The sequence below is a fragment of the Carassius carassius genome, chromosome 3 (genome assembly GCF_963082965.1).
Source record: "Carassius carassius chromosome 3, fCarCar2.1, whole genome shotgun sequence".
Taxonomy (NCBI): Eukaryota; Metazoa; Chordata; class Actinopteri; order Cypriniformes; family Cyprinidae; genus Carassius; species Carassius carassius.
Window position 1 is genome coordinate 25,236,566 of NC_081757.1, and position 20,616 is coordinate 25,257,181.

The 20,616-nt window shown below is 41.6% G+C and overlaps 1 protein-coding gene across 1 annotated transcript in view; it reads right to left on the minus strand.

The window, feature by feature from the left end:
• Positions 1-20,616, minus strand: part of si:ch211-186j3.6 (neural-cadherin) — a 266,160-nt gene that overhangs the window by 115,375 nt on the left and 130,169 nt on the right. Inside the window, exons 15-16 of the mRNA XM_059534392.1 lie at positions 20,382-20,568; positions 4,623-4,766 (exon numbers count right to left, since the gene is read on the minus strand). Of these exons, the coding sequence (XP_059390375.1) occupies positions 4,623-4,766; positions 20,382-20,568 (331 nt within the window). The remainder of the gene's footprint in view (positions 1-4,622; positions 4,767-20,381; positions 20,569-20,616) is intronic.

Consider the following 20,616-nt stretch of genomic DNA (forward strand, 5'->3'; position numbering starts at 1 on the left):
AGAATTCGCCAGAAAGAGGTCTCCAGTCAGTGAGCGAGTGAAAAAAGCACCGGCATTTTAGCGATGACTCATCGGAACACCTCTGATTGGCCAATGCTTTAATAAGCTCAAAAGAATCATGTGTGATTGGTTATAATGCGCAGCGCTGTATAAACGCATCTATCTCTGGCTAAGCGCCAGCAAGCAATCACAGATCTGAATTTAGCAGCTGATAATATGACTCGCTGAACGTACTTGCACAGGTGTGATTGTATTAAAATTAATAAAATCTTAATCGGCTATTTTTTGTCTTTTGGAAGCTGCATTCAACTTGACTCCCCTCTGTTATAAGCCACACACGTACAACAAACTAATGTCACAGTGGTATCGTGTACTGTAATCGAATGTAGCCCAAGTTATTACCTGTTAAACAGTAGACAGCACACGCGGTGTTCATCTAATAAGGATCTCCATCGCTAGCAAATAATAGCCTTTGCAGATTTCAATTCAGTGCAGTTCCAGCCACGTTTTCAATGCTCTTTCTGTTCTTAAACGTTACAACTCCGAGTGAACCACTTCAGACGCTCAGCGCGTGCGGCAGGGAACTGAACGACTCATTCAAACTGATTCATGAACCAATTCACTCGTTTGCCAATTGGTTTGATCAAGCCTTTGAACAGAATTGACTCAAAAGAATGAATCATTCGCGAATGGGCATCGCTCATTGCCCAGAGAAAAGTAGACGGCGCGTTTGGAATAAACTGAAGCATTATAACATTTATTGCATTAAGATAAAGTAACGAGAGGAGCGTAACACACAGTAACGAAGTAAAAGTACAGATTTTTCCCCAAAAATTTACTCAAGTAAGAGTATAAAGTACCCATCTTTAAATATACTCCGAAAAGTATTCGTTACCCCAAAAAATTACTCAAGTAAATCTAACGAAGTAAATGTAACTCGTTACTACCCACCTCTGTCAATGACGTTGCTGTCTATAGAGGCCTCACTGAGCCATCGGATTTTATCAAAAATATCTTTATCTGTATTCCGAGGATGAACGAAGGTTTTACGGGTGTAGAACGACATGAGGGTGAGTAATAAACCATTAAACACCAGGCCAGAGGGATGTTATTAGGTTCATGAGACTCCATCTTGAAAAAAAAAAAAATTCTTCTGCTCATCAAGCATGCATTTATTTGATCAAAAATACAGAAAAAAATTATATTGTGACATATTATTACAATTTAAAATAATTGTTTTTAAATTTATTATACTTTAAATTATCATTTATTTCTGTGATGCAAAGCTGAATTTTTAGGATCATTATCATATGATCCTTTAGAAATCATTCTAATATGATGATTCATTATCAAAGTTGGAAACAGTTCTGCTGCTTAATATTTTTTCAGAACATGTGATACTTTTTTAGGATACTAGGATACTTTTAGGATAAAAAGTAAAACAAAAAATAAATATAAATATTTTGTAATAACAATATACACTACTGGTCAGTAATTTGGGGTCAGTAATTTTTTTTCTTTCTTTTTTTTAATAAAATCAATACTTTTATTCAGCAAGGATGTGTTAAATTGATAAAAAGTGATAGTAAAGAAAATATATTATTAGAATATATATTATTAGATTTTTTTTTTTTTTGAATAAATGCAGTTCTTTTAAACCTTTTATTCATACATATATATATTAGACAGCAGAACTGTTTCCAACACTCAGAATAAATCAGAATATTAGAATGATTTCTAAAGGATCATGTGATAGACTGGATGTTACATGTGACACTGAAGGCTGGAGTAATGATGCTGAAAATTCAGCTTTGCATCACAGGAATAAATTATTTTTTTAAAGTATATTCAAATAGAAAACTATAATTTAAAGTTGTAATAATATTTCACAATATTACAGTTTTTTCTGCATTTTTGATCAAATAAATGCAGGCTTGATGAGCAGAAGAAACTTCTTTCAAAAACATTAAAAATAGTAATGTTTCCAAACTTTTGGTCTGTACTGTATATATCTATAATTTTTTTCTCTTTTATTTTACTGAATGAAGTCATGTTGGTTTGGAATAAAATGAGGATGAGTAAATTATAATTTTCATTATATACACATTTAATATTACATATTTAAAGAGGTGTTTTTTCTTTAGAATATCTTTTCAATAATGTTTGTACAAATGAAACCCTCTACATTGTGAGTAAATCACTCGCATATGCGACTAAATTTTAGTCTGGGCGACTAAAAGATGTCTGTTGTTAGCCATTGGCTAATAAATTATTAGATTTTACTCGCCAAGTGTGTGTGTTCGAAGCTATTATAAGATTAGCACATATATATTTTCACTCGCTAAACCCTGACTGAGCGCTTCAGAGTTTTGTTGAAGGGTTGAAATGAATAACTCTTAAGAGTTAGTCTCTTAGAATATTTTATTCTTATCGAACTTTGATGATCATTTAATTTTACACGAAGACAATAATAAATACAGTAATTATAATTAAAAGGTTCTTTGTGTTGGTTACTATTTTTGACAAATTAAACAAACATGTGGTCATGTGTGAAAGGAATTAACAGGATCAAATATACTTAGGATATTTAAATATTTAATATATTTAATAATGGTACCATTAGGCAAAATAAAATACATAAATGTAACATATAATATATAAGTAATTCGACAGACACATCTTAGATGAAATGTTTCTCAATATTGGTGGTATTCTGAAAATTTCATCTGGTACAGACATGAATAATCAAAATATTTTTTAAATCAACATCAACTCCATTGTTGTTCAGTCATAGTGCAAGCAGGATGTGACAGTTGGTCGGTGTGGTATTTGTTCCGCTCTTCCTCCACTGTGACTAGACGGCTAGATAAAAAGTGACAGTGATGAAAGTTGTGCTTTACCCAAAGTTGAACATTTTTCAACTCTAGGCAGCAAGAAAAATGCACAGTATAAAACAGACACTTAGCATCTCATCACGCTTCTAACGTTTTTAAAAATATACAACGCTTCCACTGAAACAATTAAAAAAATACGCTAGCCTCCTATGGTGGACACACGGCCTAACAGGCTTTGATAAACTGATTTTATGCTGCTAGATACATTTAATATGACAATGAACAATCTCACTAGTAAAAACGGTGCTTGTGATCTCACAACACGGCTAACCACATACAGTAACTTTATTGCTTGCGTGTTCTTTGAATCCACCCAGCCGAATTTGTAGTACAGATGGAAGTGAATGGAGCACAAAGTCCAAACAAGCTTAAAAGAAAATGTGTGGATCCCCTGTTGGGCTCTGTTAATTAAACAGTGAAAGATGCAATGCATTTGTTGTGAGCATGCTATTTTATTAAATTCTTTATAACTCCTTTGCTGTTATTTTGTATTCAGGACTCAAAGCTCATCTCTCTAAGTCAGTAATAAATGCGAAGAGACTCCATATAAACAAATAACCCAGTTAAGCAAACAGTGCAAAAACACTCCTGCTTAACAATCCTTCAGATCTGCTCGCAGTGTGTTTGGATATATCCCTGCTGGTACAAGGTTAATGAATAGGGAACGACACATTAGGAGCCTTATCGCCATTTCATCTCCACCATCTCGTGTTGCCTTGGGTACCTCAGCTAAATTGCATTAGGGAATATTTGGCTTATTTGCGTTTTCTGCTAATGCACAGAATCAAGCATGGCTTCCTTGTGAAAGCTCAGATATGCTATGATGGCTCTGCTCCAGTGGCTGTGCGGGTTAAGTCAGAGCTGCAGCGAAGGCTGAAATCTATTCATCAGGGTAAAGCTTCAGGTTTGGGGAATGTCCAGCCACTCCAGGCTGTATTATGATGAATGACTGATACAAGAATTCCCTTCCTCTCTCCTGCATCAAATCTACACTGTGGAGCACGTCGTGGATTCAACTGGACCACAGGGAATTATGCGCTTCAGTAGTGCATCTGTATACCCAGACAGGCTGGCTGATGAGTTATGTAGACTATCCTCTTTGAGCGTGTTTCTGGAGTGTGTGTGATAAAACAAAAATATTATCCAAGGTTTTTGCATGGCAATGTATGAGGCCGGTTATCTTGGGAGCAGCATTTGTTATGTTCTCAGGGTATATTGACGAGGAACCAACTGTCTCTGTCTCTCATTCATGAGCGGTACAGATGTTATTGAATGGAGCAGAAGAATATGAAAGCAATAGCCTGGAGACAAACTCATACTCATGGGAACATGTTCTAACTGTTTCATTAAAATCTCTGTAAGCTAGCCAAGCCCTGTAGTCTAACTGCTGAAATACTGTAAATACTGAAAGAATATTTCCCTTTTTATTTGATCTTCCATGATCTTTTGAAGTATTATTATTTTTTTTTTATAAAATGAGATGCCTAGTTTTTCCTCATCATTAATGATATTGTTCTTTTTTTAATAAGGTCTTCATAAATTAATTATTCTACATTTCCCTTGCAATTTACAGAAAATGCATCAGGTGTTGAAGATCACACTTGAGCTGTGATGTCAGGTTCTCAAATCTACAAGCCTCATTTACACCCCGAGTCAACACTTCATATTTCCTACTTCCCTCTTACAAATGAGCATATTGTTCTACCCATCATCCTCATCTTCACCTACCTTCATCTTCATCATTAGCGCTGACAGTGAGGATGGTGGAGCCCACGTCAGCATCCTCATCTACGTCGACCTCATACACGGACTGCGCAAACACCGGCTTGTTATCATTCACGTCGCTGATGAAAATACGCACATACGCCGTATCTGACAAGAGTGGAAACACACAAGATTAGCAATCTTTGTTCAGACACTCTTATCTTTACTTCACTTTGCTTGTCTTTTTTTTACATTCAAGTGTTTGCCTCTGTCATTTCCCCACTTCTCTTTCTCTCTCTCTCTCCTCTCTTCCATCTTTGTAAATATCTGACATCTCCAATTCCATCAAATTCATGTGTCTTCTGTTTGTCTCATTCATTTTCTGTCCATCTTCAGCTTTCTATCTTCCTCTCATGTGTGTGCCTCTACATTGTGTCTGAAGTCATCAGGTGATGTGAAGAACCCTGGGGGTTGTGTGTTTACTGAGTGCAAGCTAGTGAAATTTGTGATGCTTGCGCCATTTAAATGAGCTCCATGTGATTTACATTTACATTCATTCATTTAGCTGATGCTTTTATCCAAAGCGACTTACAATTGCTATATATGTCAGAGGTCGCACGCCTCTGGAGCAACTAGGGGTTAAGTGTCTTGCTCAGGGACACATTGGTGTCTCACAGTGGATTCGAACCAGGGTCTCTCATACCAAAGGCATGCGCTTTATCCACTGCGCCAAACCCCACCCCATATGATATAATTATCAGTGGACACATCAATCACAATCTGCTGCTGAAGAAGCGCAAATATTGTTAGATGCTATTTGTAATTGGTGCAGATACCTGCACATCAGCTTATTGTAGTACAATATAAAAAAGCATACAATAAGAATAACAAATTCAGTGTATATATTATAAAAGGATAAATGGCTGCCATATTGGGACCTTACTTGTTTCTTTATCCCTAAAGCTCAACCCTACATCTACCACATTGAACCTCCTATAAAGGCAAAGTCTATTAAATGCCCATTAATCACACTTTAATTCCAATAATAAATACCACTTTATTTCCACTTTTGGAATATTTTATTCATTTTTATTTAAAAATGAATGTCTCTCCAAGCTGATATGTAATTGGAAAAAGAAGAATGGGATCAGAAAAAAGCAGGTTCAAACTCGGGTCGGTTGTGTCAAAATCATTCACTCACCCTCATGTTATTGTTATTCCAAAACTTTATAACATTCTTTATTCAGTGGAACAAAAAAGATGACATTCTGAAGAATTCTGATCATCAATTCTGCTCAATATATCTTTTATGTTCCACTGAAGAAAGTCATACAGGTTTAGAATGACAGGAAAAAATTCTGTAGCACTTTCAAGCTGCTTATAAGCATGCATATAACTACATATTAATGCCTTATTCTCCTTGACCATATTTTAGATCCCTTAACCCTACCCCATACCTAAACTTAACCTTAGTACGTTAAGTATTGATAAGCAGCAAATTAGCAGTTTATTGATAGAAATATTCCTTATTCTAAAGTGCCACCAAAATTTCATTTTTAGATGAACAATCACTTTAAAGCAACAAATCCTATGGTATTCTAAAGAAAACCTGAAGAACTTAAACAAACAATCTAACACGTAGTGACCTTTTCAGAGCCTTCAGCTCAGTCAGGGCTGTGAGAGGCGGACAGACTCGTAGATAAAGTGTCTCATTCGAGTCTTGATCCCGCTCTCTTTCTGACGTGTTATGTTGTGTAAAAAGAGCACAGCATACGCTTAGCTGCCACCCTTTGACAGGTCGCATGTTGTTCAGAGCCTCGCCATGAAGACGTGGCCATGTTTTTCCCTCACAAACGCAGAGTCACAACTCTGTTGTGTGATTTTCTATACAAACAGCACTTGTGTTTTGTTTCCTTGTCATACTGATGTTTTTGACAGCATCTTAGTACAATTAGTGTTCACGTGTTCCTGAGTAATTATGTGTATGTACATGTGACTCTGCTAATCAACACTCTGTCTCCTGTGTGCTAGAACATATTTGACACTGCCGTGTTGTCAAATTGCTCATCTAAATTTGTGCGTTTCATTACAGTTGTAATTGTGCTGGAGTGCATGTCTCCTCTGTTTGGAGTGAAAGGCAAACTGTGAGCAGTCAAACATCACAGGACGACAGAGAGAACAGGAGCAGACTCATTTCTCTCTCAGTCTATCTCTGCTGCTTCCTGATATCTCCCCTTCTCCTCTGGCACCTTCATCAACATTTAAACCAGCAACTTTTTCGTCTAGTTTACTTCACGTGTTAGTGGGTTATTTAGGCAAAAGAGACCCTGTTAATATTCCACACAAATGAATGAAACATTTGTGTGACTCTGGCTAACCCTGTGGTCTAACAAATCCAATCAAACTGTCATGCTGTCTATATTAAACGAGGATTATGCAATGCAATATTTTATGTAGCTAATGGACATATTCCCCTGAACTTTAGATCCTCTTTAGCTTTGTATTGTGAAGTCCCACAACCCCACTGGCTTCATTCAAACAGTCAGTGTTTGTGATTGACAGCTGTAATTACTATCTTATATGAATCTTGTATAAATTCTTGTTTTATTGATAGTATCAATGACCATTGTGACAGTGACGAGCACTTGCTTCGAATACGGTCTGCATGAGTTCTGAATATTTAAGGGAGGCAGTTGGGTTATAAAATAGCTTAAAGAGTGAAAGTCTTAACTGAGCTGTGTGTGAATGAAATTGTATTTAGCAGTCTAAAACTGACAGTAAGTGAGATATTGCTAATACACCACTTCAATAAAGTTGATATTGAATAACTTTCTTTCCAGACACAATTGTCAGCAATGAAATGTACTTTCCATTCAGTGGAGATATTTGTCCCCTTAAACTGATTTCAAGGAGAGTATAATAAGCATACACTGTCATTTATGTCAAATTCTTACATTGTATTACATTAAGGTTAAACACTATAATGCTGTTAACAATCAAATGAAATCAGCATCAACAGAATCCATCTTTAGACTGCAGACGTGGCTCTGAAGCTGCATCTGAAGTGTCATCCACAATAAATAATGTCATGAGATTAATGCTTTTGAATACATTTTAATCTCAAGACACTATGAACTGCTTCAACCAAGAAACGTGTGCAGACCAATCTTTGCACTTTTTTAAATAAAGTAATATTAAATTATGGAATAACAATTTAATTATACTTTAAATATTCAACTAAAACCACCTGTAGTGTTAGCAAACACTGTCTTAATGAGTCAGTCATTTGTTGAAGTGATTCATTCGAGTGGGTGATTAATTCAGGAACCAAGCAATTGACTTCACATATTCCCACCTGATTCATTCAAAAACATGGATTTATTCAGAAACAAAACAGTGCCGCTTTGTTCGTAGGAGTGGAATAGTTTTACTGTGACTTTGTTTGGAATTATTTTCACTGGTGAAACTGTCTGAAAAGCAAGTCTTAATATAAACTTAATATTAACATGGTAACACTTTCTATGAATCCCGTATTTATAATACATTATACGGGTATTCTTAAGTCATTATAATGAATGTATAATGCATTATAAAAAATAATTATATTATGTTGTATAATCATGAAAATTCATCAGAACAGTTAATATAATATTTACTTATTTGTGGCTATAGCTTTTAAGAGTATGATGATTTATAACACAATGAACACGTTGCATCCACTTTTACACTGGATTATACTTCTCATGGTTATAATGTGTTATAAGTAGTGGTGGGCATAGATTTTGTTTTTTTTATCTAGATTAATCTCACTGTGATCTTGAAATTAATCTAGATTAAAATGGCTCATTCGAATTCTGCCGAAGGCATTCAGAATATGTGTGTTACCCAAATAAAATTGACAAACAGGAAGTCTTTGAGAAGGGGTTTATCAAGCTAGGTGGTGCATTAGAAAAGGGGCTCATCTCCTGTTTCCAAAATGCATCACAAAGTGCTTGAAAAAGCTGTAAACTAATTCCACATTGCACAAGGTGCAAACAACCTTATGCCTGTTTCACACATACTCCGTCTGCAGTGCGTATGCGTTGCATATTTTTTACACACCCATGTTAACGGATTCCAGTTGTGTTCCAGGAGCGGTGCGTCTGCAGCAGTGCAGCGATCGTTTACGTACCGAGTAGCGAACTGCAAACGCGTCCTGTGTGAAAGCACATCGAGTCCGTGCTGCACCACATACGTAACGCACACGGACTGCATACGCACTGCAGACGGAGTATGTGTGAAACAGGTGTGAGCAGGGTCGTAGTTAGGGTCAGCGGGGACCCGGTGAAGGTTGTACCAGTGGGCCCTGTTTGAAATTGTTTAATTTGTATGTTCGTTTATTTTTATTTATTTGTGCTATTTACACAATGCGTAAGTTTTTTTCAAGTTTGTTGGTGTCAAGGTACAGAAACCAAATAATGAAATGTAAAATAGCACTGGATAGTCTTCAATGTAAAAATGAAATATACAATCAATCCTACATTTATTCACACACATTCAACATTTCTCACATTATTACAGTTTTGCTATATATATATATATATATATATATATATATATATATATATATCAAAAATTATATCTGATGTCTGAATAATTTTTGGTTTGACTGTTAAAACTACAAAGTAATTCAGTCAAGAGCAGTGAATGATTTTAATTTTAATTTTCTTGGATTAACATTACAGCAGCCAGTAGCTAAATTAGGCGCGGTCACTTTAAGAGACAATGAACGCATCCAATATAATACACATCCCATTTTTTCCTCAACTGTTTACTTTCACTTAAGAAATAACTCACAGTTTTTTTCGAGCATAATTACCAAGGTGGATATTTTGACATATTTTGTATGTATTTGTCGGCACAAAAGCAAAAATAAGCAAATTCGATGTTCAAGTGTTTTGAGACGCCTTTCTCTGCGTGAGCCCTGAACACCAGAACACCGCGGTGCTGAATTGGGCTCTTTCACATCTTTTTGTTTGTTCAAACTGCGATTTGTATTTGTTCGTTCAGGTGCAGGAGGGTTCTCTTACGAGAGCTCTCTCGTACTGCGTCTTAGCTAAGATGCTACGGGAAAAGTCTCTTTTCACGAAATACTTAAGCAAAAAATTATCCTTAATTTTGTACTTTTGTAAAGCGCATTTGCAGCAGTACACAGCCATAGGCGAGACGGCTCGTTCGCTCATTGGCTTGTTCTGCGGCAACTGCACAGCCTATCGAGCGCAGGCTGATGCAACATCAGACCAATTAGGGCGCTTTCTTGCCACTTCCCGCCGAAACGGGTGTGGCCCAACCTATAAAAGGAGCTCGAAAAGGCTGACTCAACTGATTTTCATCTCTTCAGCGAAGCTCACGCATCGCTGGATCACGAAGGAAGCAAGCGCCGTCTGAGAAGCATATCAGCGGGACGAGCCATTCTGAAGCTGCTGGCCTTCGCCGCCTTCCACTGCCGTTCCTGCTGCGCTGTCCGGCGCCTATATCCTTTCAATTCTGTTATATCCAACTGTTCTTTATGTGTGTGTGTGTTCGCCCTGCGACACACACTCGTAAAAGAGCTCGCGTCTTTTTTAACATGTCTTCCTGCGGCTCGTCAGAGCCCCACTCAGCGAGGGAGACCGGTACGTCATCTGTGTCTCCTGCCTGGGTGAAGATCATGCAGCGCTCGCTGACGGCGGATGCCCTCACTGCGAGCTGTTGCCATGGTGACTCTGAGGACTCGCCTGGCCTTTTTCTCTGAGCCTGCATTCTCCGCTGCGCTGAGGCGCCGTAAAAGCGCCGCTTCCAGCGGATTCCGGAACCGTCTTCAGCTCAACCGAGCTCGCCGGTTCGCCCTGCTTCACCGGTTCGCCCTGCTTCACCGGCCCCCCTGCATCGCTTCCCGATGGGCAGCGCCCGCTGTTTGCCAGCACGTCGTCCGAGGAAGTCGATCTCAGGGCCGCGTCGGGGGAAGAGGACAAGCGCTCTCTGCTAGCTTCGGGCAGTGAGGGCTGGGCGAGCTCCGAGGATCTCGCGCCTTCTGCTCAGAAGCCCAGCAGACGAGCTGACATCGAGAAGGAGCCGGGGCGAGTGCTCGCGCTGGCCGCGACGAGTCTTGGCCGCGAGTGGTCTGCACCAGCACCCCCCTCTCGTTCCCGGCTGGATGGTATTTTCCTTTCGGATGAGCGCACTTCTCAAAGCCCGCCTCATTTCTTCCTGAGCTTCACGAAGAGGTGGCAAAGGCTTTGAATGCTCCATATTCAGCGCGAACTCGTTCGGCTGTCTCACTAGCATTCTCCACACTGGATGATGCTAAAAACAGGAACTACCAGTCACTTCCGCCGGTGGAACAGGCGATAGCGACGCACCTTTGTCCGCCCTCTGCTGGACGGCGGACGAAAGCGGTGTTGCCATCTAAAGCCTGCTGCATGACGCTGCGTCTGCACTACTCACGATGGCTGCTTCATCGAAGCGCAGGTGTACGAGTTCCGCTGTGGCCGAGCTCTCACCCAAGCGCGCCGCTGTTTCAGTTCCAGGAATTGTGACTGTCTCAGTGTTTTCTGCACAGTTGCCCGCTTGCCTGCACACAAAATCCGTTATCGCAACAGCTTCAGCAAAGCAGCTCGAGACCCCCGTTCTCGCTCTACCGGCCGTAGCCCCGCGCCGCGGGGACCGCGGCAGAGGATTACGGTGAGGCCGAGAGCCCCGAAGCCATCCTAGGAAAGCGCCGGTGTACGAGTCGCCGTGGCCGAACTCTCACCTAAGCGCGTCGCTGTTTCAGTTCCAGGGATTGTGACTGTTTCAGCGTCTTTTGCAATGCGCAAGCCCGTGCGGTTGCCCGCTTGCCTGCACACAGAAACCGTTATCACGGCTGCCCAGATAATTCCCGAAAAAGGCATAATTTCTGGTGTCCCGGCCACGGCCGATGGTGCTATAAATGTAGTGACGATGCCCACTGCTCAGTGCCCATCTCCACATGTAAGCACAGCCCTTCACACAGGGCTCGCGCCCATAAAAGTGACTCAAGTCGATCGCGCGCACTACATAGTAAACGTGCCCACTCCTCAGTGCCCACAATCACTATGTCACACGCGTCATGTGGTTTCTGTAAAAACGAAACCCGTGCACGTTCGTCCGGCCACGGCCGATGGTGCTATAAATGTAGTGACGATTCCCACTCCTCAGTGCCCATCTCCACATGTAAGCACAGCCCTGCACACAGGGCTCGCGCACATAAGATCGACTCAGATCGGTCACGCGCGCCACATAGTAAACGTGCCCACTCCTCAGTGCCCACATACACTATGTCACACACGGCGCGTGGTTTCTGTAAAAGCGAAACCCATGCACGTACGCTCTGCCCAGGCAGACAGCGAGTCGAATGTGGTAAATGTGCACGCTTGCAGCCCACAGTTACTCGCAGACAACACGAGTCCCACGGGACCTGCTCAGCCCTCCCCCAATCGGTTAAGCACCGGGATGGGGTCGAGGACGAGCGATCTGCCCGCTGTAATCAGCGCGCTCCCCGCCTCAAATGCCACAGGCGTAACGCCCATGGTGCAGCGCACCCAAGCGCCGCCGTTGCCCAGTCAACAGAGTGCGCTTCGCATCCAGCCCTTAGCCATTCATGCAGATGCATGGTTTTCGGATTGGGTGCTAGGCATTATAAAGAGAGGCTACTCGCTACAGTTTTTTCGACGCCCTCCACACTTTTTAGTGCGCGTCGAAACTACGGTCAAAACAGAAGTAGCACACATACTTCGGGCCGAAATATCAAAACTGTTGAGCAAAGGGGCTGTAGAGCCTGTGTCTAGAGCTCAAAGCGAGGGGGGGGGGCTGTACAGCAGATACTTTCTGGTGTCCAAGAGAGACGGGGGTCTCAGGCCCATACTGGATCTAAGACAGCTGAACAAGGCATTGATGAAACGCAGTTTCAGAATGTTTACGACCAGGAAGCGCCTCGCGCAGATTCGCAGAGGGGACTGGTTCATGTCAATAGATCTGAAGGACGCGTATTTTCAAGTACAGATAGCGTCAAGTCACAGGCGATATTTGAGATTTGCCTTCGAGGGCCAGGCATATCAGTTTACAGTCCTGCCGTTCGGCTTGTCCGCGGCTCCTCGTACGTTTACGAGGTGCATGGATGTAGCGCTCGCTGCTCCCAGACTCAGAGGCATGCAAGTGCTGAATTATTTGGACGACTGGCTGATTCTGGCTCGATCACGAGCGGAGCTCGTGGAGCACAGGGCCGTTTTACTCGATCACCTCGAGAAGCTCGGTCTCAGTGTCAATTGGGCGAAGAGTTCGCTGAACCCCAGTCAGACGATTCTGTTTTTGGGTATAGTTCTGAACTCGTGTTCCATGACGGCGCGACTGTCACCACAGCGCGCGTTGGGCATTCAGCGCGCAGTGAGTTCTTTCCGCTGCGGCGCGACCGTTTCGCTCAAACACTGTCAGAAGGTGCTGGGCCTCATGGCCTCAGCATCTCCGGTTCTGCAGCTGGGCCTGCTCCGCATGCGCCCCCTGCAGCTCTGGCTGAAGGCGCGGGTGTCTCGCAGAGCATGGGTGTCTGGCCGACTGCGTCTCAAGGTCAATCAGAGCTGTGTCACAGCCCTGAAACCCTGGAGAGCAAACGGCTGGTACCAATCAGGTGTAAGCCTGGGGACTTCCCCGAATGTGAAGATGGTGTCGACGGACGCCTCCACTTCGGGATGGGGAGCGCTGCTCGAGGGCAGACCGTCCTTTGGCCTGTGGTCAGAACGGGAAAAGCTCCATCATATCAACTGTCTGGAAATGCTGGCAGTGGAGAACACGCTGATGCGCTTTTGTCCCCAAATCAAGGACCACCACGTCTTAGTCCGTTCGGACAACATGTCTGTGGTGTCCTACATAAATCGCCAGGGCGGTCTCGGGTCCCGAAACCTGTACAGGCTGGTGGAACGCCTCCTGGTTTGGGCTCAGCGCAACGTGCGTTCGCTGAGGGCAGTGCATGTGCCTGGGCTACAGAATCTGGGTCCAGACAGGCTGTCCAGAGGCAATGTTCCTACGGGCGAATGGTCTCTACACCCGCAAACAGTCCGGCTGTTGTGGGAGAGATTTGGCAGGGCGGAGGTGGACCTCTTCGAGTCCCACGAAAACGCTCACTGCCCCGCGTTCTTTTCCAAGAACGAAAGCGCGCTGTCACGGAAATGGCCGTGCTGCCCGCTTTATGCTTTCCCTCCTGTCTCCCTCCTTCCACAGGTGATAGAACAGGTGAGAGAAACGAGATGTTCAATATTGCTTGTAGCACCTCTTTGGAAGAACCAGCCATGGTTCCCAGATTTGATGCAGTTAGCAGATGTCGCCCCGTGGCCATTACCGTTGAGGAGGGACCTCCTCTCGCAGGCCAGGGGTTCGATTTGGCACCCTCAACCGGAGTTGTGGTCCCTCCATGTGTGGGCGCTCAACGGTTGCCCGCTGATCTCGCAGTGGGAGTGCTAAATACCATCACTCAGGCTAGAACTCCTTTGACACAACGTCTGTATGCCTCGAAGTGGTCGGTGTTCTCCAGCTGGTGCACAGCTCGAGGATGTTCACCCCTTAGTTGTGAGGTGGATAGTTGACGCTATAGCGTTAGCTTACGCTTCCAGGGGCCTTCAGTGCCCGCTGGGCGTCAGAGCACACTCCACAAGGGGCGTCGCCTCGTCGTGGGCGAGGGATCTCCTTGCAGGATATATGTATGGTGGCAGGTTGGGCCTCGCCGTCTACATTTATCAGCTTCTATAACCTGGAGGTTCCCACCTTGCAAGCAAGGCTGCTGTCGGTATAGTCGAATCAGGGCCCTGAGGGGAACTCTGAGTTCGTGAGCGTTATGCGCTGCCGACTGTTATATGGGCAGTATTGCGTAAGACCCGCATTGCCACATTGGTCAGGCCTTGCCTCGGCTGTGTGATGTCATATTGCCGCATCTACGGATGTTGCTAGATATGGGACGGAGGGCTTCCCCCCTTCCTGTCCTGGACTCTCTGTGAGTCCCTCAGGTGACTGTGCACTGTAAATCCTGGGCGTTGCTTCAGGTTTATTGGTGTGTGATCCCTGCGCGCACGGCGTTTTACATTGGGTTCCCGTAGCGTCTTAGCTAAGACGCAGTACGAGAGAGCTCTCGTAAGAGAACGTACTCGGTTACTAAACGTAACCTCGGTTCTCTCTAGAAGAGCGAACGAGTACGATTCACTCTGGTTCGCTTCGGCGATGAAATAAATCAGGTGAGTCAGCCTTTTCGAGCTCCTTTTATAGGTTGGGCCACACCCGTTTCGGCGGGAAGTGGCAAGAAGGGCGCGAAGTGCCCTTATTGGTCTGATGTTGCATCAGCCTGCGCTCGATAGGCTGTGCAGTTGCCGCAGAACAAGCCAATGAGCGAAAGAGCCGTCTCGCCTATGGCTGTGTACTGCTGCAAATGCGCTTTACAAAAATACAAAATTAAGGATACTTTTTTGCTTCAGTATTTCGTGAAAAGAGACTTTTCCCGTAGTGTCTTAGCTAAGACGCAGTACTCGTTCGCTCTTCTAGAGAGAACCGAGGTTACGTTTAGTAACCGAGTACTACTTCAAGGAGAACTTCGCAGAAGAGAGCTCGGTTCAGTGTCGCTGTCCGTGATACGCGTCTCTCGATCTCTCTCGTGCGCACCGAACACAGCGCGCGAGTAACAAGCTACTCTGTTCAGCTTTTCCGCGTCTTGTTTTTGGATGCTTTAATGTTTAAATCGACAAGCGGTTAGGCTTAAAAACACGTGAAAAAGATAAGCTTTCGTGACGATGCGCAGCAGTGGCCCGTCTACTGTCCTGAGCATCTTTTTAGGCTGGCCTCAGCCAGTCGGTTATATAAAATATCAAGGTGAAAGTCATCATAGCTTGCTTAGTATAGACCCAGCTCCCAACCCAACTTTGAGAATGGTTAACGGCGATATTTTTTTTATCGCCCGATAAGAGTCTCACGTTAACGCAGCACGTTAACGCCGATAACGGCCCACCACTAGTTATAAGTCTCATATCTTGCCATTTTTCTGATGCTACTTTACTAAAAGCGTTCAAAGACCACTTATAAGTAGTAATATTAATAATAATATATTTTTTCTCTTAAACAGCCATATGATCAGATATCAGATCAGATGAATGTGAAATATGACACATTTTATTTGAAATATTTTTATTCTAATATCAGTTTGATTATTTTGATGGTACCCTTTAGACAGCTGTTGATAAGTAACTCTGCAACTACATTTCAACCAGCAGTCATTAAAGTATTGTCTGCTACTGTAAATATATGCTGACACTTTATTTTGACGGTCAACCAACAGATAAACTGACTATAAGTGTCTTTGCAAGTACATCAACTACAATTCTTCTTGAGCATATTAGTTGGCATGTAGTTGCAAAGCTGCTTATAGTCGACTGATTAAGGGGACAATCAATATAAAATGAAACCATACAAAACATTGAATTTTTTCAGTTGGAGTATTAAACGCACAGTATGGAATTTTTGGCCACCAGGGGTCATCAATCAAAATAATAACATAAGACATACTTTGATGACGTCGGGAAAGAGCGTAGGCTCATGGGAGTTGTTGTTCATTGGAACCCGTGCTCTGTCGCTCCCCACATTCCTCACTCATTTTAACTGAGTCCGGCGACACACTGGATGCGTGGTGCAAGCGCCTCAGCTGCGTGGCGTGTCAGTTTTTAATTCGGCTCCCATGTTAATAGGTTAGAGCTTGCAGACTGCCTGCGTGAGACGCGTGTCTCAGGCCCGGCTCAAGGCGCGCGAAAAACGCGTGCTTGCTAGAAATAGAACCGATGCCTATTTTTCACGCGACATGCACGCGTGTTGGAACCGTTTCCAGGCAAAATATAATAGGAAAATATGTTTATATGTAATTTTGTACACAAATACATATTAATTCATGACATTTTGATGTTTGAAGTCTATAGGTTGACATAAATTCAGATATAAATGTAATTTAAAAAATAAATAAATAATTATCGATTTTCAAATATTGCACCTGTCAAACATCGTCTATTTTGCCGTCAATACTGTTGACGGTGTCCTTTATCAGTAGGCTTTATATTTATGTTCAACATGAAGTATAGATATTGTTGTCATGAAGACAAGAGCCTGGTCTGTCAGCCGTCTCCCTTCACCTACAGCAGCAGCAGCCTAGTATTTTGACAATCACGTCTTTTCGAACGGAGAGATATATGAATTATCAGACCCCTATCAAATAAATATTCCATCTAGCTAGTAGTAATATATGTATAAAACACAATATATGCTAAAAAAGCTACTTTATCCAGCTAGATATAGAACACATGTAGATTTACATTATACTCTACATGAGAGCTAGTCCGTCTGCGTTTTACACAAGACATCATCGTTTCACAAAATATACGGATAGATACAGTTAGCTGAATGGATGCATACCTGTTTATTAGAATGCAAACATCTCTCTGTAGTTTCAGCTTGTCACGAAGCTCTCTCTATATTGGAAATGCAACTCCAATATTTACCCGTGTCTTGTTTGTTCTCTTGTCCCAAAACCTTCTCAGGTCATTTATTTCACCCGTACGTTTGCGCTTCACAGAACGTGCAGGCAAAGCATAATCATGATCCATAACTAAGTTATTGATTGAAGTATAAATACGAATATAAACAATATAAATATAAAATATAATAGTCTCGATCAAGACTAGCTACTACTTTTTCTTCTTCGTCTCATCTTTGCTTCTGTTCACCTTTGTATTTGGCGGTTCCGCAGGAAGTTAGATAAACTAGAGGGGTCAAAGTTTATATGACGCCATAGACGGGCGACAAAACGGAAATAAAGAAACGTGCCGTGTCTTCTAATTAAACTATAATTTTCTCTGGATTTGAAAGTTCGTGGAAACTTTCGGGATAATGTAAGTACACAACTTAAAAAATATATATAACATAGATATAGTGATATCTGCTATTTTTAAAGCAGAAAAATTACATATTGCGCCTTTAAACTCACATCAATTAATTAACATTAGCTCCACAGGAAACACTCAACATCTAACCACTTACAAGCTGTAGTAAGATACTGTGCAGATCTAAAATAAACAATGTCAAGATATGATACAGTCCATTATACTGTAAATAAAGTAGATTTAATATGGTGTTCATTGTGTGTTATAAATAATCATACTCAAACTTATAACCGCAAATACATAAGTATTATGATGTATTATAATTGTTGTTATTATTAATCATGAATCAACATAACATATTATATGTTTGCCTTTGCAAAACAATGCCTTAAGAATACCATTATAATGTATTATAAATATGGGCTTCATAGAAAGTGTTACCATTAACATCTTGTGTATTGAACTGTGGTATAAAATAATGTTTTACAAAAAACAGCTTACATTTATATTGCTTAACTATGTCATATATGATAAATATGAAGACAATAACTCATCCGGGGGCATTTTCTGCCACCATTTAAATTTTTTTTTAATCATTTAAAAAATTTCTGTGGTATTTTTAACCCATGCACATTTAGAGACACCCTTCGGTTTTTCTTTCTCTTCCAAGAACTAGGCATACTGAAGTTTAAAGAAAACAAAAAAATAGCTTGGAGTAATGTATAACATGTTTCATTGATGTTACAATTGACCCCGAGTTTTGGTGTTATAATTAAAATCCGCTTCACACTGAGCACAATGAAAAAAACCCTGCGAATCGCGGATGAACTGTGTATACAGCATTAAATTAAGATAAATAAAACATTTGGTTCTACACCAGAAACACTATAATGCTCACAAGAATACATCTTAAAATATAAATAAAGGTACAATTAGCAATAAGCTACACTTTAAAAAGTGTATATGATTATTTATGTTTTTGCTTAAAACCCACTTTAAACTATAATTTTTTGATTGAGTGGATTTTTTTATTCTATAATAGGCAGACATGCACTCTTTGTATGTTTTTTTAATGGATTGAACACAATACCTACTTCTCATTTGTCATAAACATCTTTATTTTGTTATTCTAAATATCATGAGCTGCGTAAAACATACAGAAAATATTTGCTTTCGTATTTCATGTATAGGAAAAAATGTATTCCAATTTTTTTCATACATAATGGCAGGAGATATTATCACATGACTAACAGATCTAGAGTGACTTTTTTAACTCTCTGCAAGTGAAAGAAAATGTCAGTGGGAAATTAACAGAAATGATATTCTGTATAAAGAACATGTGAGAATAAATCTGTTCTCAGATAGCAATGATAACAATAATAATCCTGATAATAATGATAATCCTGCTTGATCTGTCCGCTGCTTTTGACACGGTTAACCACCAGATCCTCCTATCAACCCTACTGGCAAAAGGCATCTCAGGAACCACACTTCAATGGTTTGAGTCCTACCTATCAGATAGGTCCTTCAAAGTATCTTGGAGAGGTGAGGTGTCCAAGTCACAACATCTAACTACTGGGGTGCCTCAGGGCTCAGTTCTTGGACCACTTCTCTTCTCTGTCTACATGGCATCATTAGGTTCTGTCATTCAGAAACATGGCTTTTCATACCACTGCTATGCTGATGACACTCAACTCTACCTCTCATTCTATCCTGATGATCCGACGGTTGCTATTCGCATCTCAGCTTGTCTAACAGACATTTCTTCCTGGATGATGGACCACCACCTTCAACTCAACCTTGCCAAGACAGAACTGCTTGTGATTCCAGCAAACCCATCGTTTCATCACAATTTCACCATCAAGTTAGGCACATCAACCATAACTCATTCAAAAACAGCTAGAAGCCTTGGAGTTATGATTGATGATCAGCTGACTTTCTCAGACCACATTGCTAAAACTGTCCGATCCTGCAGATTTGCTTTATTCAACATCAAGAAGATCAAGCCCTTTCTTTCGAAACATGCAGCACAACTCCTTGTTCAAGCTCTTGTTCTGTCCAGGCTGGACTATTGCAATGCCCTCTTGGCAGGTCTTCCAGCCAATTCTATCAAACCTTTACAATTAATTCAGAACGCGGCAGCAAGATTAATTTTTAATGAGCCAAAAAGAATACACGTCACACCTCTGTTTATCAATTTGCACTGGCTTCCAATAGCTGCTCGCATAAAATTCAAGGCATCAATGTTTGCCTACAAAACTACCACTGGCTCTGCACCCATTTACCTAAATTTGTTACTTCAGACTTATGTGCCCTCTAGAAGCTTGCGTTCTGCAAGTGAACGTCGCTTGATTGTACCATCCCAAAGAAGCACAAAGTCACTTTTACGGACTTTTAAATTAAATGTTCCCTCCTGGTGGAATGACCTCCCCAACACAATCCGAGCAGCTGAGTCATTAGCCATCTTCAAGAATTGAAGATTTTGATTTTTTCCACTTTGATTGCTTCCACTGTCCTCATCTGTAAGTCGCTTTGGATAAAAGCGTCTGCTAAATGAATAAATGTAAATGTAAATAACAAGATCCACTCTCTTCCCTCTTCCTGATTTCTCTTGTTCAGTGTTCATCTGCTCCGGACATGGGGGGAAATAATCGACACAAAGGACGAAAAAAATCCTTGCTTTTTCGCGCCTGGTCTGAATAGAGCAATATCTATCCATCTAGAGATGGATTTATGGTTTAGATGTAAAAGTATCATTACGCCAAACATTTTCAACGAATTTTCACAATCAGTGTGAAAAGGCCTTAACTCTGCTTTCATATAAGGTGTCACATTAGGCTCACTGTACCTGAGTTGGGCTGTCCGTGCTTCCCTGGCCTGGCCGATTCCCAGCCATCTACTGACTTCACTTCCAAAAGGTAGGATCCCTTGGTTTCTCGATCAAACACAGCCTCTGTGTAGATGGTGCCCAGCTCAGGATCAATGCGGAAGTACTGATAGTCTCCACTACGGTCATTAAGTAGAGAGTATGAGATCTGAGACACAATAAAAAGGAAATTGGCAAAAAGAAATGACATACAGAG